Below are 15911 nucleotides of genomic sequence, written 5' to 3' on the forward strand. Positions count from 1 at the left end.
TTTTTGCCAGAACATTTATGTAACTGAATCATGTTTCTTGGAAAGAATTGTAGAAGGGCAGTTTTATTTTCATGTCATTTACTGGGTGCTTTTGATCAAGTTTATAGCATGAAAATAATAGCCTTTCAAGTGTTTGTTGAGTAAAATATAACTCAATAGAGACATGTAGGACGCACTTTAATTTTTGCTTTGCCTATTTATTCTGATAGCGATATCAGGTTTTCAAGGAATGTTTGGTCTGATACAAAATTTTAATTCTGCTTTGCTTTTCTAGCTTGAAGTTCAGTCTTGTTGTGTCTTCATTCCAAATGATAGCCTGCCTTCCCCAAGTACAATTGTATCTGGTGATATTCCTGGAACTGTAAGAAGTTGGTACCATGGACAAACCAGCATGCCAGGAACACTTGTCCTCTGTTTGCCTCAAAATAAGATTATCAGTGCTGGTCACAAATATATGGAACCTCTTCAGGAAATTCCATTTGTTATCCCACGACCTATTCTGGAAGAAGGTATGTTTAAAAAAAAAATCTTCCCAGGATTAATATTTTTTTACTGATATTTTTAGGTTTCTTTTACTTCATCAGTATATATGTAAGTCAGGCTTCTTGTTGAAAGATTTTCTTGACTGATGTCATTTATTGACATTAGTACCTTTTAGTCATAGTCAGATATTTATATATAAAATTGAATTGTCTATTAAAGTACCTGTGCAATATAATATAATTGTTAAATTTAACTTGAAGAAAGTTGTTTTTTTGTGTGTGTTTGCTGAACTAAGAATTATAAGAGTTGATCTTAATCAAAGCCTCTTGAGTTATGAATGAATATATTATACATGAGTAGTGAAATTAATATTTATATCAAGCATAATATAACTTTAATCATTTATTTACAAAGTCATGATTGTGCAGTGATTGGAACCATGGTTCTTTTCTCAGTACATTCTTGATTTTTTTTACATTGTAGTGTTTTATGTTGAAAATATATACCCTTTTGAACTTTGACATATTCATTTCAAACAAAATGTGAACCTTAGAAAGTTTTGAGTCACAAAGTAAATAATGTGACTCTATATTTTAATAACAAGGCTCAAATTTTTGACAGTGCTAAATGGGTCAACACCTTGTTCATATTATTAGGGTGTAAATATATGAATCCTGATGTCATTCAAATTATTGTAGGTACTATCTCACTGAAGAGTAGACAGGCTGTGCAATTATTGACTCCAACTTTGTTGTTAATTTCTCCTTCCTTTCTGAAATTTTCATTAAAATCCATTTTTCTCATAAGAAATAAAAAGGATTTACTGCTACATATTAGTGTTGGTCCTTTACAATGTGAATATCATTATCATAAAAAAATCATAGAATTCTAATAGTTAAAGACAACTTTTTTTTTTAAGTTCTTTGTGTGTAGTCCTTGGCTTGATAGAAGGATCCTTTCTCTAATATCTTTGATATACTTCATTCTTTTCTATTTTCTTTTGGATTTTAGGAATTCTATATTACAACAGCTGTTGTATAGAGTATCAAGGTTATATTTATCTTTCGAAGTGAGTTGTGGAATGCTCCCTAATTTTTTTCAAACTCTGCAACTTTTGTAAGATTAAAATAACTGTCCCTGGATTTTTATTAAAATACAACATTAGACATGGAACAGATTTTTAAAATATAATGCAGATGTCATAGAATTATTCTTATTACAGAAATTAGGTATATTTCTAGTTGGGGGATTGTTGGGTAATATGGTGACTCTTATGATTAAGCTTTTGAGAAATTGCCAGTGTTGACCAACTTGTCTGCACCATTTTACAATCACTATGATTATACATTAGGGTTCTAATTTGTCCACATCTTTGTCACCATTTGTAATTATCTGTTTTGTTGCTTTAGTTCTAGCCATCCTAAGTGCTGTGAAGTAGTATCATATGGTTTTGATTTGTATCTTCCTAGTGACTAGTGATTTTGATCATCTTTTTATGTTCTGATTGGTCATTTGTATATCGTTTTACTGAAGTATTTTTTTCTGTTCAAGTTTTGTCCATTTTCAAGTTGTGTTATTTGGCTTTTTAAAGGTGTAATAGTTTTTTTTTTAATGTCTGGATACTAGACCACTTTGAGGTATATAATTTGCAGTTATTTTCTCCCTTTCTGTGGGTTGTCATTTTAATTTCTCACTGATTTTTTTAACTGTTTTTTTTTTTATTTTAGTTTTTTTAGTTTCTCACTGATTTTCTTTCTTTCTTTTTAAGTGTTTTTTTAGTTAGGTGGACACAATGCCTTTATTTTTATGTGGTACCTTCAGCTGCACTAGGGAAATGCTCTTCTACTGAGCCACAATCCCAGCCCTGATTTTCTTTTCTTTTTTTTTAAATTTTTTTTTAATATTTATGTTTTAGTCGGAAACAATATCTTTATTTATTTGTTTGTATGTGGTGCTCCGGATTGAACCCAGGGCCTTGCACATGCTAGGCGAGTGCTCTCCACTGAGCCACAACCCCAGCCCTGATTTTCTTTTTTTAATATATTTTAATTGCACTTTTTTGTGGTTTATCTGAAAGTATTCCTTCACTGTTATTACTTTTTTGATTTTGGAAATTAATATCCTTTCAAAAAGGGAACTGCAATACTGGAAATATTAGTATACTTTAAAAAAATATTTATTTTTTATTTGTACACAATACATTCACTTTGTTTATTTACTTTTATGTGGTGCTGAGGATTGAACCCAGGGCCTCGCATGTGCTAGGTGAGTGCTCTACCACTGAGCCATAACCCCAGCCCCCTAGTATACATTTTTAATTTGTTAAATTAAGTTATCAGTATTATATTATAATATCGTTGTTTAGTTTCACACATATACACACACACACAGATAAAACTAGTTCAGGGGTTAGAAAACTTTTTCAGTAAAGAATCATAAGGTAAATAAATTTTTCATTTTTTAGTTTCTTTTGCAACTGTTCAAAATTTGTGGTACAGAAGCAGCTATAAACAATACCTCAATGAATCAGCATGATGGTGTTCCAGTAAAACTTTTTTGACAAAATCTGATGTTTGATTGGATTTCATCTTAGGCTATTACTTGATGACCCCTATGCCAGGTACATAGTATTCGTTTCTTTTCACAGCCATTTCCTCTTTCTAGTTCAGATATTTTAATTTTTGCTACAGGTACTTCCTTTAGAATCCATTTATATAAGGTCTGATGTGAGCATAGTTTTAAATTTATTTGTTTGAGACTCTTTATTTCGATTTCCTTTTTGAAAGATTTTTTTCTTCATGTATTTCTTGTTCATAGTTGTTTTCATCCTCATGGATGCTATTGTTCTGACTCTTGCTTTTCATTAGTCTCTTGAGTGACCACTGTCATTTTGCATTTCCTTGAAGCCAGTTTGTCCCTTCCTTCTAGCCATGTTAAGAATTTGTGTTTGTGTTTTAAATTTTTACTATTGGTGTCTTTTTATGAGTTCTACAATTACACACACACATCCATTACTTGCTGGGATGCATTCTGACTGGTTAGTTTCATTAATCTTTTTCTCAAGTTCATTAATTTTCTTTGTACTCATTTTATCTACTCTTAAAGTTGTACATGGGTTTTGTATAAACTTTTATAGAAGTCTAATATTTAAGAAAGAAAAATGTGTAGCACTTAGTGTATACTTTCAATAATTTTCATAACGTAAACCCATACATGGTACCAGCACCTGAATCAAGATCAAGAATAGCCCGAGCTCTGAGGTAATCTCTAGCCCTTTTCCAGTCAGTTTTTCTCCTCAGACATAAATAATGTTTTGAAGTATAAAACCATGAATTAGTTTTTCTACTTTGAACTTTATAGTATGTTATTTATTGAATTTAAATTTTTTCTATGATAAATAGGGTTTTCATTTTGATTCTTTAAGAAAAACCTCCTTATGACTATTTTCACCTTTATTTTATTCATATGTACATGAGCAAAAGTTGTTATGATCTACTGACTCTTGCCTGCTGTGCCTAGTATTACCTATGTTTTCCTTATAGTTTTTTTTTTCTTGGTTATTTTCACTGGAAATTTTGCTATAGGATATTTTTGAAGAAAAGCCTGATAGATTCCTTTTGTGGATGTGTGAATTTACTTTTGCTATGTTAAACCATTACAAGGTCAGAATCACTTGAAACTAAATTCTTGGTTAGAGATTTCTGTACACCTACATAATAAAAATTCAAGCTACAGCCTTTTATAAATTATGGCTGAGTTGTGGTTGTGATTATAATTTTTCCTTTATTCAAAGTTAAGATTTCTTGTAGTCATATAGAAAGCAGAAAAATAGGACAATCTTTTTCATTTATGATATCATTAACATTATAACTATTTGTACACTAGCTTTATGTTCCATTAGTTTCAGAACTACAAATGGACTATCTTAAATCGGAGTTAGTTGTGAATACGGATGCTCAATTTAACACCCTTGAAGTGGCTCAGTCATTTACTTTGTTTACCTCAGTCTCTGACCTTAAAAATCCTTTTTAGGGAGATTCATTGATGAACTTCCAAGAGACATAGTGTGTAAAATAAACTATATGAATTTCAACCATAGTATGCAATATATAAATAAAATTATATACTCATCACTTTTGTGTTTTACTGAAAAGATCATCTAGGGCACTGTGTCTACTATGTTGCTATAAATAGAAACCCTTAGTGATTACTTTTAAATGATGTTATGAGAATATTTTGCCTCCTTTTGTCTAATGAATTTTATAAAGGATTGATATGAACTACCCACCATTGTTTATCTTTTCACCAGTCATTTAAAATCCTCATTATTCCTTTGTGTGAAGGGCTATACCTTGACCTTTTCATGTGATAAATTACTTTATTTTCATCTAGTTCTTCAAATACATTATGAATGGCTTAAGAACTACAGAAGTTTGTATCTTTAGAGCTTAAAATATTATATTCTCTTTTTCTTCTAGAACCAACAACTTAGTTTTTTTTTTGAACTTAAGAAAAAATCACATACCAGATGGATAGAACTAGAATCAAGTAGACACTTAGAGAGTCTATTTTTCATGCTCCTTAGGAGAATATAGGATGAGTGTATAAGCAAAAATGAAACATAAAGTAAAACAACTTTTTAGCTATATGGTTATTTTCATTGGCCAAACCTACCCTGAGGAAAAGAGATTATTTCATGATATTCAAATCCTCTTTAGGACTTAAAAATTATAAATACTAACTTGTTATGAATGGCCATAAATTTATTTTTCCTCATTTTCAAGGATGTTTATAAAAATTTGAGCATATAATCCATATATATATATATATATATATATATATATAAAAATTTATTTATTCTTTATTGTTATATCTGTGCATAGATGGGAAAAGGATGTATATATTCCCTTTTTACTAATTTTCAAGCGGTCCTGCTTTCAATATATCTCTTGCATTCTCTTTCAAATGTACTTTGAATATTGGAACCTGTCAAGGAACTAATGGCATGTAGCACATTGTTCCTTTATAGCCTGCATGTTATGTTCTCAGTTACTTGTTCTTTATATGTGCTTTTTCCACATTACAAAAATTTGTGATGTCTTATCTGCTGGTATATTGTTTCTTATTCACATGTTTCTTTTGTCTTTTAATGCTTCCCCCCCCCATTGTAATTTTCCTGGTTTCAGAATATAGGTAAATATTTTCAGTAATCCATGTATGACCAGATGTGAAATGTCTCAATCCCCCACCCTTTTCTAGTCTGCTACTTTGATGCTATTATTTTATCTCCATCTTTTTGTTGTTGTTATTCAGCAAATGTTTTATAATAAGTACAAGGGACAGGTGGAAGGGTGGGATAAGATAGAAAAACTGCAGTTATGGAAATTAATTAGATATTGCAGCTAGCTATTAAAATTATCTAGAATAAAATATGGGTGTCAGATCCAGTATAGTGGTAACTGGGAAATAAATTTGGATAGAACAAAGAAATATTTAAGAGGTTTGCAGATTAGTGTCCAAACTTGGTGACTGGAGTAGTTATAAGTAGTGAAGGAGAAGAAAATATGAGGAGCATCTCAGGGCTTCTTAGCTTGAATAACTGTGTTATTTAGTTAATATTATGATTAGTAATAAAAGAAGAGCGTCAGTTTTGGTGTATAAGATGGAATGGTGCACATTATGTAATACTTGGGGGACATTTAGGTAAATAGATCTAATGAGTTGCTACATATGCAGATCCAGAGCTCAAAAGAGGGTCTTGTTACAAATACAGAATGATAGCAAGGAAAATATGAAAAAAAGATGAGAGCAACATCACTTATATGGTGACAAATTAAATATGATCCACTTATAACAAGGGTATGTTAGTCAGCCTTTTCATTGCTGCAACAAAAGTACCTGACAAGAACAACTTGAAGAAGAAAAAGTTTATTTGGGGCTAATGGTTTCAGTGGTCTCAGTTCATAGATGGCCGATTTCATTGCTCTGGGCCCAAGATGAGGCAGCAAATCATGGTGAAAGGACCCATCAAAGGAAAGCTACTCAGCTCATGGCAGGACAGGGTTAGCTGGAGAGAGGGATGGGGTTGGAGAGCGAGGGTGGGAGGGAGAGGGACTGATATCAAAGGTAACAACTCTCATAATCTAATCATTTTATCTCTGAATATTCTTGTGTTAATAGGAACTTTTGAGGGACACATCATAACCACACCATAACAAGGAAAAGCACTAACATTTATGGGATGAAAAGGAAAGAAATATGTGTTGGAGACAACAAATAAAAGGTCAAGTAGGGGAAGACCCACAAAGCAATAGTCTTAAGGAAGACAAAGGATTGGATCGTTTGTAAATGTGGCAGTGATGCTCAGTAAGATGAGGACTAAAAAGTATCAAGAGAACTTGACAATTTTAGGTCACTAATTTTTCTTATTGCAATACTTTTAGAATGCTGATATTAATACAAGTCATATGATGGTGGCTTGAGGACTGAATAGAAAATTAAGAACTGATACAGGAAATAAAGTTGATTATATAAGACAGCCAGGGGAGCAAGGAAGGAACTTAGGTACACATAAGTCTTAATATTCTGTAGTTGTAAGCAATAGAAACGAAGTTTATAGTACTTAAGCAAAAATGGACTTGAAAATGACTCTTTTGTGTTCAACTATAGAAAACAACTTTGTTCATTAAAAATTTCGGTATCAATCCCCTCTTGACTCTGATATTTTTGAATATCATATAGTTAAACTTTTACTCCTTCCTTTTTTTTTTTTTATTTGCTTCATACCTCCTGAGAAATTATTTTGGTCTTTATTTTTGGCTTTCTGGATAATCATTCTCATTCTGGAGTTCTAAATGCTATTAAAATTGTAATTCTTTGAAATCAGTATTTTAGAAACATGATGAAATGGACCACAAAGAATAATTTTCTACGTAACGGCGGTTGTGTATTTCTAATCTTTTATTTGGGTGGAAATATTTTGGTATATGATGTTTATTTGTTTGACATAAGTAGAAAATGGATCACAAAATTTAATTATTTAAAAAATTAATCAAGATTATCATTGTGAATGTACCCAGAAAAAAATTATTAAATGGAACCTTTTTATTGCTGCCTTAAAGCTTTATCAATATTTTGAGACAAGTTAAACAGACATGAATTTTATTTCAATAGCTCACTGCAACTCAGTGAGACCCTGACTCTAAATAAAATACAAATTTGGGCTGGGGATGGGGCTCAATGTTCAAGTACTCCTGAGTTCAATCCCCTGTACCAAAAAAAAAAAAAAAAATGAGTCACATAAAAGCATAATGTAGAGTAGGTTTGCTGAAGATGTTCTCCTATAGGTAAGCTGTGGTACTGGTGTACTTTGTATGAAATGAATTTTAAAATGGGAATTAGTCTCCTAGATATTTTTGTTCTTTTGAACCCTTACTTAGCAACTGTGCTATAAGAGATCTCTTTCTCTTTTCTTTTCCTTTTTAATCTCCTGATCAAAGAAATTTCAATATTCTTTTCTCTTTTCCATGCAGAGTAATTTACTTTTGATGTCTGAAAATGATATCCCTTTCATGGCTTACTATCAGTCTTGGGGTAAATGTATTTTAACAAGACCAGCAAGAGTTGGCCCTGCCCAGCCCCTGAGCAGTACTTCCTGACACTCTCCTGTTGCATGTTATTGCCCAACTCCAGCTCTAGTACACTTTTCTGTGTTCTTTGGACTAACATAGAACTGTTGTATCACAGGGCACTACAAACATGGCTACCTCCTTTCTAATTTCTTCTCTAAGCTTCCTTCTCATACTTCAGGCTGCGAAGTGTCTCTCATTTATCAGGTTCCACAATTCTGTATTCTCATTGCACCCTACTTATCACTGTGCATCCCTTATCCCACGTTAAAATTGTTTTTGTTCAGCATCTAATTATATTACTATGGTGAAGAGACAGAAAACTTTATCTATCTTGTTCATTGCTCTGTTCCCATCATCTAGCATAGCACCTGGCACAGAACACTGCTCACTGTATACTTGTAGTCCGCATCAAGTTTTAAAGCCGTCCATAGTAAATACGTTTGGGTGTCTGAATGGAGAATGGAAGAGTAAAAAAAAAAAAAAAATTTAAACTTAGTTAGTGTTAGTTTTAAGATCAATAAATATTTGAAAAAGAATTCCTGATAATTAAGAACTTTTTAGAAAATGAAAGAAAAGCATAACAGAAATGATTAATAAATGAACCAGAAGAGTAATCATTATAGATTTAATGCTCTTTATATATTTCACATGGACTTCTAAAGTTAAAATAAGGGACTGTTTGTTGAAATGTGTCATCTGATTTAAATTGCATGGAAAGAGAGAAGATTTCTACTATAGCCAGATCCAATCTGTTAGAGTGTTTGGGTCAAAATCAACATACTGAGTTTCATTAGGGAGCACTTGCAGCTAGCCTTGCAGATGTAATTTGCCATATCCAGCCAACACCTCTAAGCAGATGGGTTTCTATACTGTGCCTAGAAGAGGTTTGTTTTTTCTTCTTTGAAAGAGTTACCTGTGACTTTAATAAAATATTTTGACAGAAATAGAATATTAAGATCATTTGTAAATTAAACTTTGCCGTTTTGGGATTTAGTAAGTTTCAATAGAAACTGATGTGAAAGTGTTTCAGCATGTATTAAAAAAAAATAAGGCTATTTTTATGTAATTCTTGTTCACAGGAGTGAAATATATGTACATCTATAATTGAAATATATAATATATAATTGAAATATATATATTTGGAGTGTGTGTGTGTGTGTGTGTAGTTCCATTTTAGGTTGTTTCTTTCAATTATAGTGTCATAATCTCAAGTTTCACTTGTTTTGAAAGCTGGTGATATACTTTCACAATTTTTTTTCCAGTTTCAGTTTGTTTGACTTTAATTCTTAAACTGTGTATGTAAATAGAATTCCTTGGGCAGAGGAGAAAGCTTAGAAATGAACTCCAATTGTATTGTTATAATGAGGATATTTTCATACAAATGCCTTGGAAACCATCATGTGTATATTACAAATGAAATTAAGCTTTTAAACTACCTAAGTATAGTTGAGAGAATTGCCACATACAGTATTCTTGGTAGCACACATTTAGCTAGCTCCACAATTTATTTATCTATAGGTCCTGTAACTGGTAAAGGCTGAAAATGGAAACTTGCACTGTATATTCATTCCCGCTACTATATCAATTCCTGCTGCTATATCAATTCCTCAGCTACTAATCCACCATATACACTTATTTTAAAAACAAAAGTCAACATGTCAAATTTAATATGCTGCCATAAGTTCACAGCAAAATTAAGAGGAAGATAGAGATATTCCATGTATGTCCTGTCTCTATAGGTGCAAAACCTCTCCATTATTAATATTCCCATCAGAGTATTATATTGATTACAACTGATGAACCTGTATTACCACTTCTTTGTCATCCCAAACTTATAGTTTACTTTAGGTCTCATTCTAGGCGGTATACATTTTGTGAATTTAAAGAAATGTGTAATAGCATATTTTCATGATTGTGGTATTATACATAGTATTTTCATGACCTTAAAAATCCGCTGTGCTCCATTTATTCATCCCTCTGCCTCTTTTTCTATCCCAGCCCCTTGTACATAATTATTTTATTTCTTTTATTTGACTCCAAAGGTTGACCTTTTCTATATGTCATATGGTTGGAATCATGTAGGATATACCCTTTTCCCATGGACTTCTTTGAATTAGTGTTGTATACTTAAGAATTTGTGTTTTATGTGGCTCAACAGCTCTTTTAGTGTTAAGCTCTTTTAATGATTTATAATCCATTTAGTGTCTAGATGTACATAAGGTTATATATCTGTTCACCTACTGAGAGACTTCTTGGTTGGTTCTAAGTTACAGCAATTCTAAATAAAACGTTGGTAAACATTTATATGCAGTTTTTTTGTGTGAAGTAAGTTTCCACCTATGCTGAACAAGAGTGCAATTGCTGTATCATATGCCAAGAGTGTGTTCAGTTTTGTAAGAAATCATCAAACTGTCTTTAGAGTACCTGTATATGAAATGAACAGATTTTCATGCATGTATGAGTTTGTTGAGATGAACCAAGCTACAGAGCTCAAAAAAAAAAAAAAAATGTAGTTGTACAATTTTACATTCTCAGTGCTGATCAATGAGAGTTCCTGTTGTTCCACATCATCTGCAGCATTTGGTATTGTCAGTGTTTTGGCCTTTCTAATAGGTGTGTAATAGTGTGTCATTGTTTTAATTTGTGTTTCCCTAATGACATATGATGTGAAATTACTCAAATAAGCATCTTTTGACATGCTTATTTGCCATCTGTAAACCTTCTTTGGTGAAGTGTCTGTTAAGGTCTTTGGCCCATTTTTAATAGGGTTGTTTGTTTTCCTTTTGAGTTCTATGGTGGTATATTTTATGTAATAGTCTTTTATCAGAGGTCTTTTGCAAATAGTTTCTCGTAGTTAGTGACTTGTCTTTTTATTCTCTTGACATGTCTTTTGCATAGCAGACATTTTTAAGTTTTGTCAAATCCAACTTATTAGTTCTTTGGTCCTATGCCTTTGGTGTCATTTTGTCACACCCAGTATTATCTGAACTTTCCTATTATCTTCAAGGTTATATAGTTTTACATTTTATTTTACATTTGACTGTGATCCATGTTGAGTAATTTTTGTAAAGAGGGTAAGTGGATAGTTTTTTTTTTTTTTCCTAATCAATTATTTGGTTTACATGACCTTAAGACCTTAAAAGTGTGTGTGTGTGTGTGTGTGTGTGTGTGTGTGTGTGTGTGTTTGGTGCCAGGGATTGAACTCAAGGGTTCTTAACCACTGAGCCACATTCCCAACCATTTTATTTAATTTCTTTTTTTTTTTAGTTATAGATGGACACAATATCTTTATTTATTTAATTTTATGTAGTGTTCAGTATCAAACCCAGGGCCTCACATGTGCAAGGCAGGTGCTCTACCGCTAAGCTAAATCTCCAGCCCCTTTTTATTTTTTATTCTGAGGCAGAATCTTACTAGGTTGCTTACAGTTTTGCTAAGTTTCTGAGACTGGCTTTGAAACTGAATTCGTCCAGCCTCACTAGCCGCTTATATTACAGGAGTGAGCCACCATGCCCAGCAAAATGTGTTTTTTTTTTTAAATTTTTTATTGTTGGTTGTTCAAAACATTACATAGTTCTTGATATATCATATTTCACACTTTGATTCAAGTGGGTTATGAACTCCCATTTTTACCCTGTATACAAATTGCAGAATCACATCAGTTACACATCCATTGATTTACATATTGCCATACTAGTGTCTGTTGTATTCTGCTGCCTTTCCTATCCTCTACCATCTCCCCTCCCCTCCCCTCCCCTCCCCTCTTCTCTCTCTACCCCCTCTACTGTCATTCATTTTTCCCCCTTGTATTATTTTCCCCTTTCCGCTCACTTCCTCTTGTATGAAATTTTGTATAATCCTGAGGGTCTCCTTCCATTTCCATGCAATTTCCCTTCTCTCTCCCTTTCCCTCCCACCTCTCATCCCTGTTTAATGTTAATCTTCTTCTCCTGCTCTTCGTCCCTACTCTGTTCTTAGTTACTCTCCTTATATCAAAGAAGACATTTGGCATTTGTTTTTTAGGGATTGGCTAGCTTCACTTAGCATAATCTGCTCTAATGCCATCCATTTCCCTGTAAATTCTATGATTTTGTCATTTTTTAATGCAGAGTAATACTCCATTGTGTATAAATGCCACATTTTTTTTATCCATTCGTCTATTGAAGGGCATCTAGGTTGGTTCCACAGTCTTGCTATTGTGAATTGTGCTGCTATGAACATCGATGTAGCAGTGTCCCTGTAGCATGCTCTTTTTAGGTCTTTAGGGAATAGACCAAGAAGGGGAATAGCTGGGTCAAATGGTGGCTCCATTCCCAGCTTTCCAAGAAATCTCCATACTGCTTTCCAAATTGGCTGCACCAATTTGCAGTCCCACCAGCAATGTACAAGTGTACCCTTTTCCCCACATCCTCGCCAGCACTTGTTGTTGTTTGACTTCATAATGGCTGCCAATCTTACTGGAGTGAGATGGTATCTTAGGGTGGTTTTGATTTGCATTTCTCTGACAGCTAGAGATGGTGAGCATTTTTTCATGTACTTGTTGATTGACTGTATGTCCTCCTCTGAGAAGTGTCTGTTCAGGTCCTTGGCCCATTTGTTGATTGGGTTGTTTGTTCTCTTATTGTCTAATTTTTTGAGTTCTTTGTATACTCTGGATATTAGGGCTCTATCTGAAGTGTGAGGAGTAAAGATTTGTTCCCAGGGTGTAGGCTCCCTATTTACCTCTCTTATTGTTTCTTTTGCTGAGAAAAAACTTTTTAGTTTGAGTAAGTCCCATTTGTTGATTCTAGTTATTAACTTTTGTGCTATGGGTGTCCTATTGAGGAATTTGGAGCCCGACCCCACAGTATGTAGATCGTAGCCAACTTTTTCTTCTATCAGACGGCGTGTCTCTGATTTGATATCAAGCTCCTTGATCCATTTTGAATTAACTTTTGTGCATGGCGAGAGAAAGGGATTCAGTTTCATTTTGTTGCATATGGATTTCCAGTTTTCCCAGCACCATTTGTTGAAGATGCTATCCTTCCTCCATTGCATGCTTTTAGCCCCTTTATCAAATATAAGATAGTTGTAGTTTTGTGGATTGGTTTCTGTGTCCTCTATTCTGTACCATTGGTCCACCCGCCTGTTTTGGTACCAGTACCATGCTGTTTTTGTTACTATTGCTCTGTAGTATAGTTTGAAGTCTGGTATCGCTATACCGCCTGATTCACACTTCCTGCTTAGCATTGTTTTTGCTATTCTGGGTCTTTTATTTTTCCATATGAATTTCATGATTGCTTTCTCTATTTCTACAAGAAATGCCGTTGGGATTTTGATTGGCATTGCATTAAACCTATAGAGAACTTTTGGTAATATCGCCATTTTGATGATGTTAGTTCTGCCTATCCATGAACAGGGTATATTTTTCCATCTTCTAAGATCTTCTTCTATTTCTCTCTTTAGGGTTCTGTAGTTTTCATTGTATAAGTCTTTCACCTCTTTTGTTAGGTTGATTCCCAAGTATTTTATTTTTTTTGAAGATATTGTGAATGGAGTGGTTGTCCTCATTTCCATTTCAGAGGATTTGTCGCTGATATACAGGAATGCCTTTGATTTATGCGTGTTGATTTTATATCCTGCCACTTTGCTGAATTCATTTATTAGCTCTAATAGTTTCTTTGTAGACCCTTTTGGGTCTGCTAGGTATAGAATCATGTCATCTGCAAATAGTGATAATTTAAGTTCTTCTTTTCCTATTTTGATGCCTTTAATTTCTTTCGTCTGTCTAATTGCTCTGGCCAGTGTTTCGAGAACTATGTTGAACAGAAGTGGAGAGAGAGGGCATCCCTGTCTTGTTCCAGATTTTAGAGGGAATGCCTTCAGTTTTTCTCCATTCAGAATGATGCTAGCCTGAGGCTTAGCATAGATTGCTTTTACAATATTGAGGTATGTTCCTGTTATCCCTAGTTTTTCTAGAGTTTTGAACATAAAGGGATGCTGTACTTTGTCGAATGCTTTTTCCGCATCTATCGAGATGATCATATGGTTCTTATTTTTAAGTCTATTGATGTGGTGAATAACATTTATTGATTTCCGTATATTGAACCAGCCTTGCATCCCAGGGATGAATCCTACTTGATCATGGTGCACAATTTTTTTGATATGTTTTTGTATCCGATTCGCCAGAATTTTATTGAGGATTTTTGCATCTAGGTTCATTAGAGATATTGGTCTGTAGTTTTCTTTCTTTGAAGTGTCTTTGTCTGGTTTAGGTATCAGGGTGATGTTGGCCTCGTAGAATGAATTTGGAAGTTCTCCCTCTTTTTCTATTTCCTGAAGTAGCTTGAAAAGTATTGGTATTAGTTCCTCTTTAAAGGTTTTGTAAAACTCTGCTGTATACCCATCCGGTCCTGGGCTTTTCTTAGTTGGTAGTCTTTTGATGGTTTCTTCTATTTCCTCAATTGATATTGGTCTGTTTAGGTTGTCTATATCCTCCTGACTCAATCTGGGCAGATCATATGACTTAAGAAATTTATCTATGCCTTCACTATCTTCTAATTTATTGGAGTATAAGGATTCAAAATAGTTTTTGATTATCTTCTGTATTTCTGAAGTGTCTGTTGTGATATTGCCTTTTTCATCCCGTATGCTAGTAATTTGAGTTCTCTCTCTTCTTCTCTTCGCTAGCATGGCTAAGGGTCTGTCGATTTTGTTTATTTTTTCAAAGAACCAACTTTTAGTTTTGTCAATTTTTTCAATTGTTTCTTTTGTTTCGATTTCATTAATTTCAGCTCTGATTTTAATTATTTCTTGCCTTCTACTTCTTTTGCTGTTGTTTTGCTCTTCTTTTTCAAGGATTTTGAGATGAAGTATGAGATCATTTATTTGTTGGTTTTTTCTTTTTTTAAGGAATGAACTCCAAGCAATGAATTTTCCTCTTAGAACTGCTTTCAATGTGTCCCATAGATTCCGATATGTTGTGTCTGTGTTTTCATTTATCTCTAAGAATTTTTTAATTTCCTCCTTGATGTCTTCTATAACCCATTGATCATTCAGTAACCTATTGTTCATTCTCCAAGTGATGTATGCTTTTTCCTTCCTTCTTTTATCGTTGATTTTCAGTTTCATTCCATTATGATCAGATAAGATGCATGGTATTATCTCTACTCCTTTATATTGTCTAAGAGTTGCCCTGTGACATAATATATGATCTATTTTTGAGAAGGATCCATGTGCTGCTGAGAAAAAAGTGTAACTGCTTGATGTTGGGTGGTATATTCTATATATGTCAATTAAGTCTAGGTTATTAATTGTGTTATTGAGTTCTATAGTTTCCTTATTCAACTTTTGTTTGGAAGATCTGTCCAGTGGCGAGAGAGGTGTGTTGAAGTCTCCCATGATTATTGTATGGTGGTCTATTAGACTCTTGAACTTGAGAAGAGTTTGTTTGATGAACATAGCTGCACCATTGTTTGGGGCATATATATTTATGATTGTTATGTCTTGTTGGTGTATGGTTCCCTTAAGCAGTATGTAGTGTCCCTCTTTATCCCTTTTGATTAACTTTGGCTTGAAATCTATTTTATTTGATATGAGTATGGACACTCCTGCTTGTTTCCGAAGTCCATATGAGTGATATGATTTTTCCCAACCTTTCACCTTCAGCCTATGTATGTCTTTTCCTATCAAATGCGTCTCCTGTAGGCAGCATATTGTTGGGTCTTGTTTTGTGATCCATTCTACTAGCCTGTGTCTCTTAATTGGTGAGTTTAAGCCATTAACATTTAGGGTTATTATTGAGATATGGGTTGTTCTT

At 33.4% G+C, this 15911-nt stretch overlaps 1 protein-coding gene across 16 annotated transcripts in view; it reads left to right on the forward strand.

Moving 5' to 3' along the window:
* Vps13b (vacuolar protein sorting 13 homolog B) overlaps nt 1-15911 on the forward strand; it is a 734817-nt gene that overhangs the window by 347000 nt on the left and 371906 nt on the right. For 15 of the 16 annotated variants that reach the window (XR_007347142.1, XR_007347143.1, XM_048801898.1 and 12 more), the window contains one exon: nt 275-509. Coding sequence is in view for 14 of the 16 variants with exons in the window: in XM_048801898.1 (XP_048657855.1) it covers nt 275-509 (235 nt within the window). In the remaining 2 variants the exon portion in view is untranslated. Of the gene's footprint in view, nt 1-274; nt 510-6663; nt 7218-15911 lie in introns of those variants that run through there. The other variant, XM_048801911.1, reaches the window with a different exon arrangement.

This window comes from Marmota marmota, unplaced genomic scaffold, assembly GCF_001458135.2.
Source record: "Marmota marmota marmota unplaced genomic scaffold, marMar, whole genome shotgun sequence".
Taxonomy (NCBI): Eukaryota; Metazoa; Chordata; class Mammalia; order Rodentia; family Sciuridae; genus Marmota; species Marmota marmota.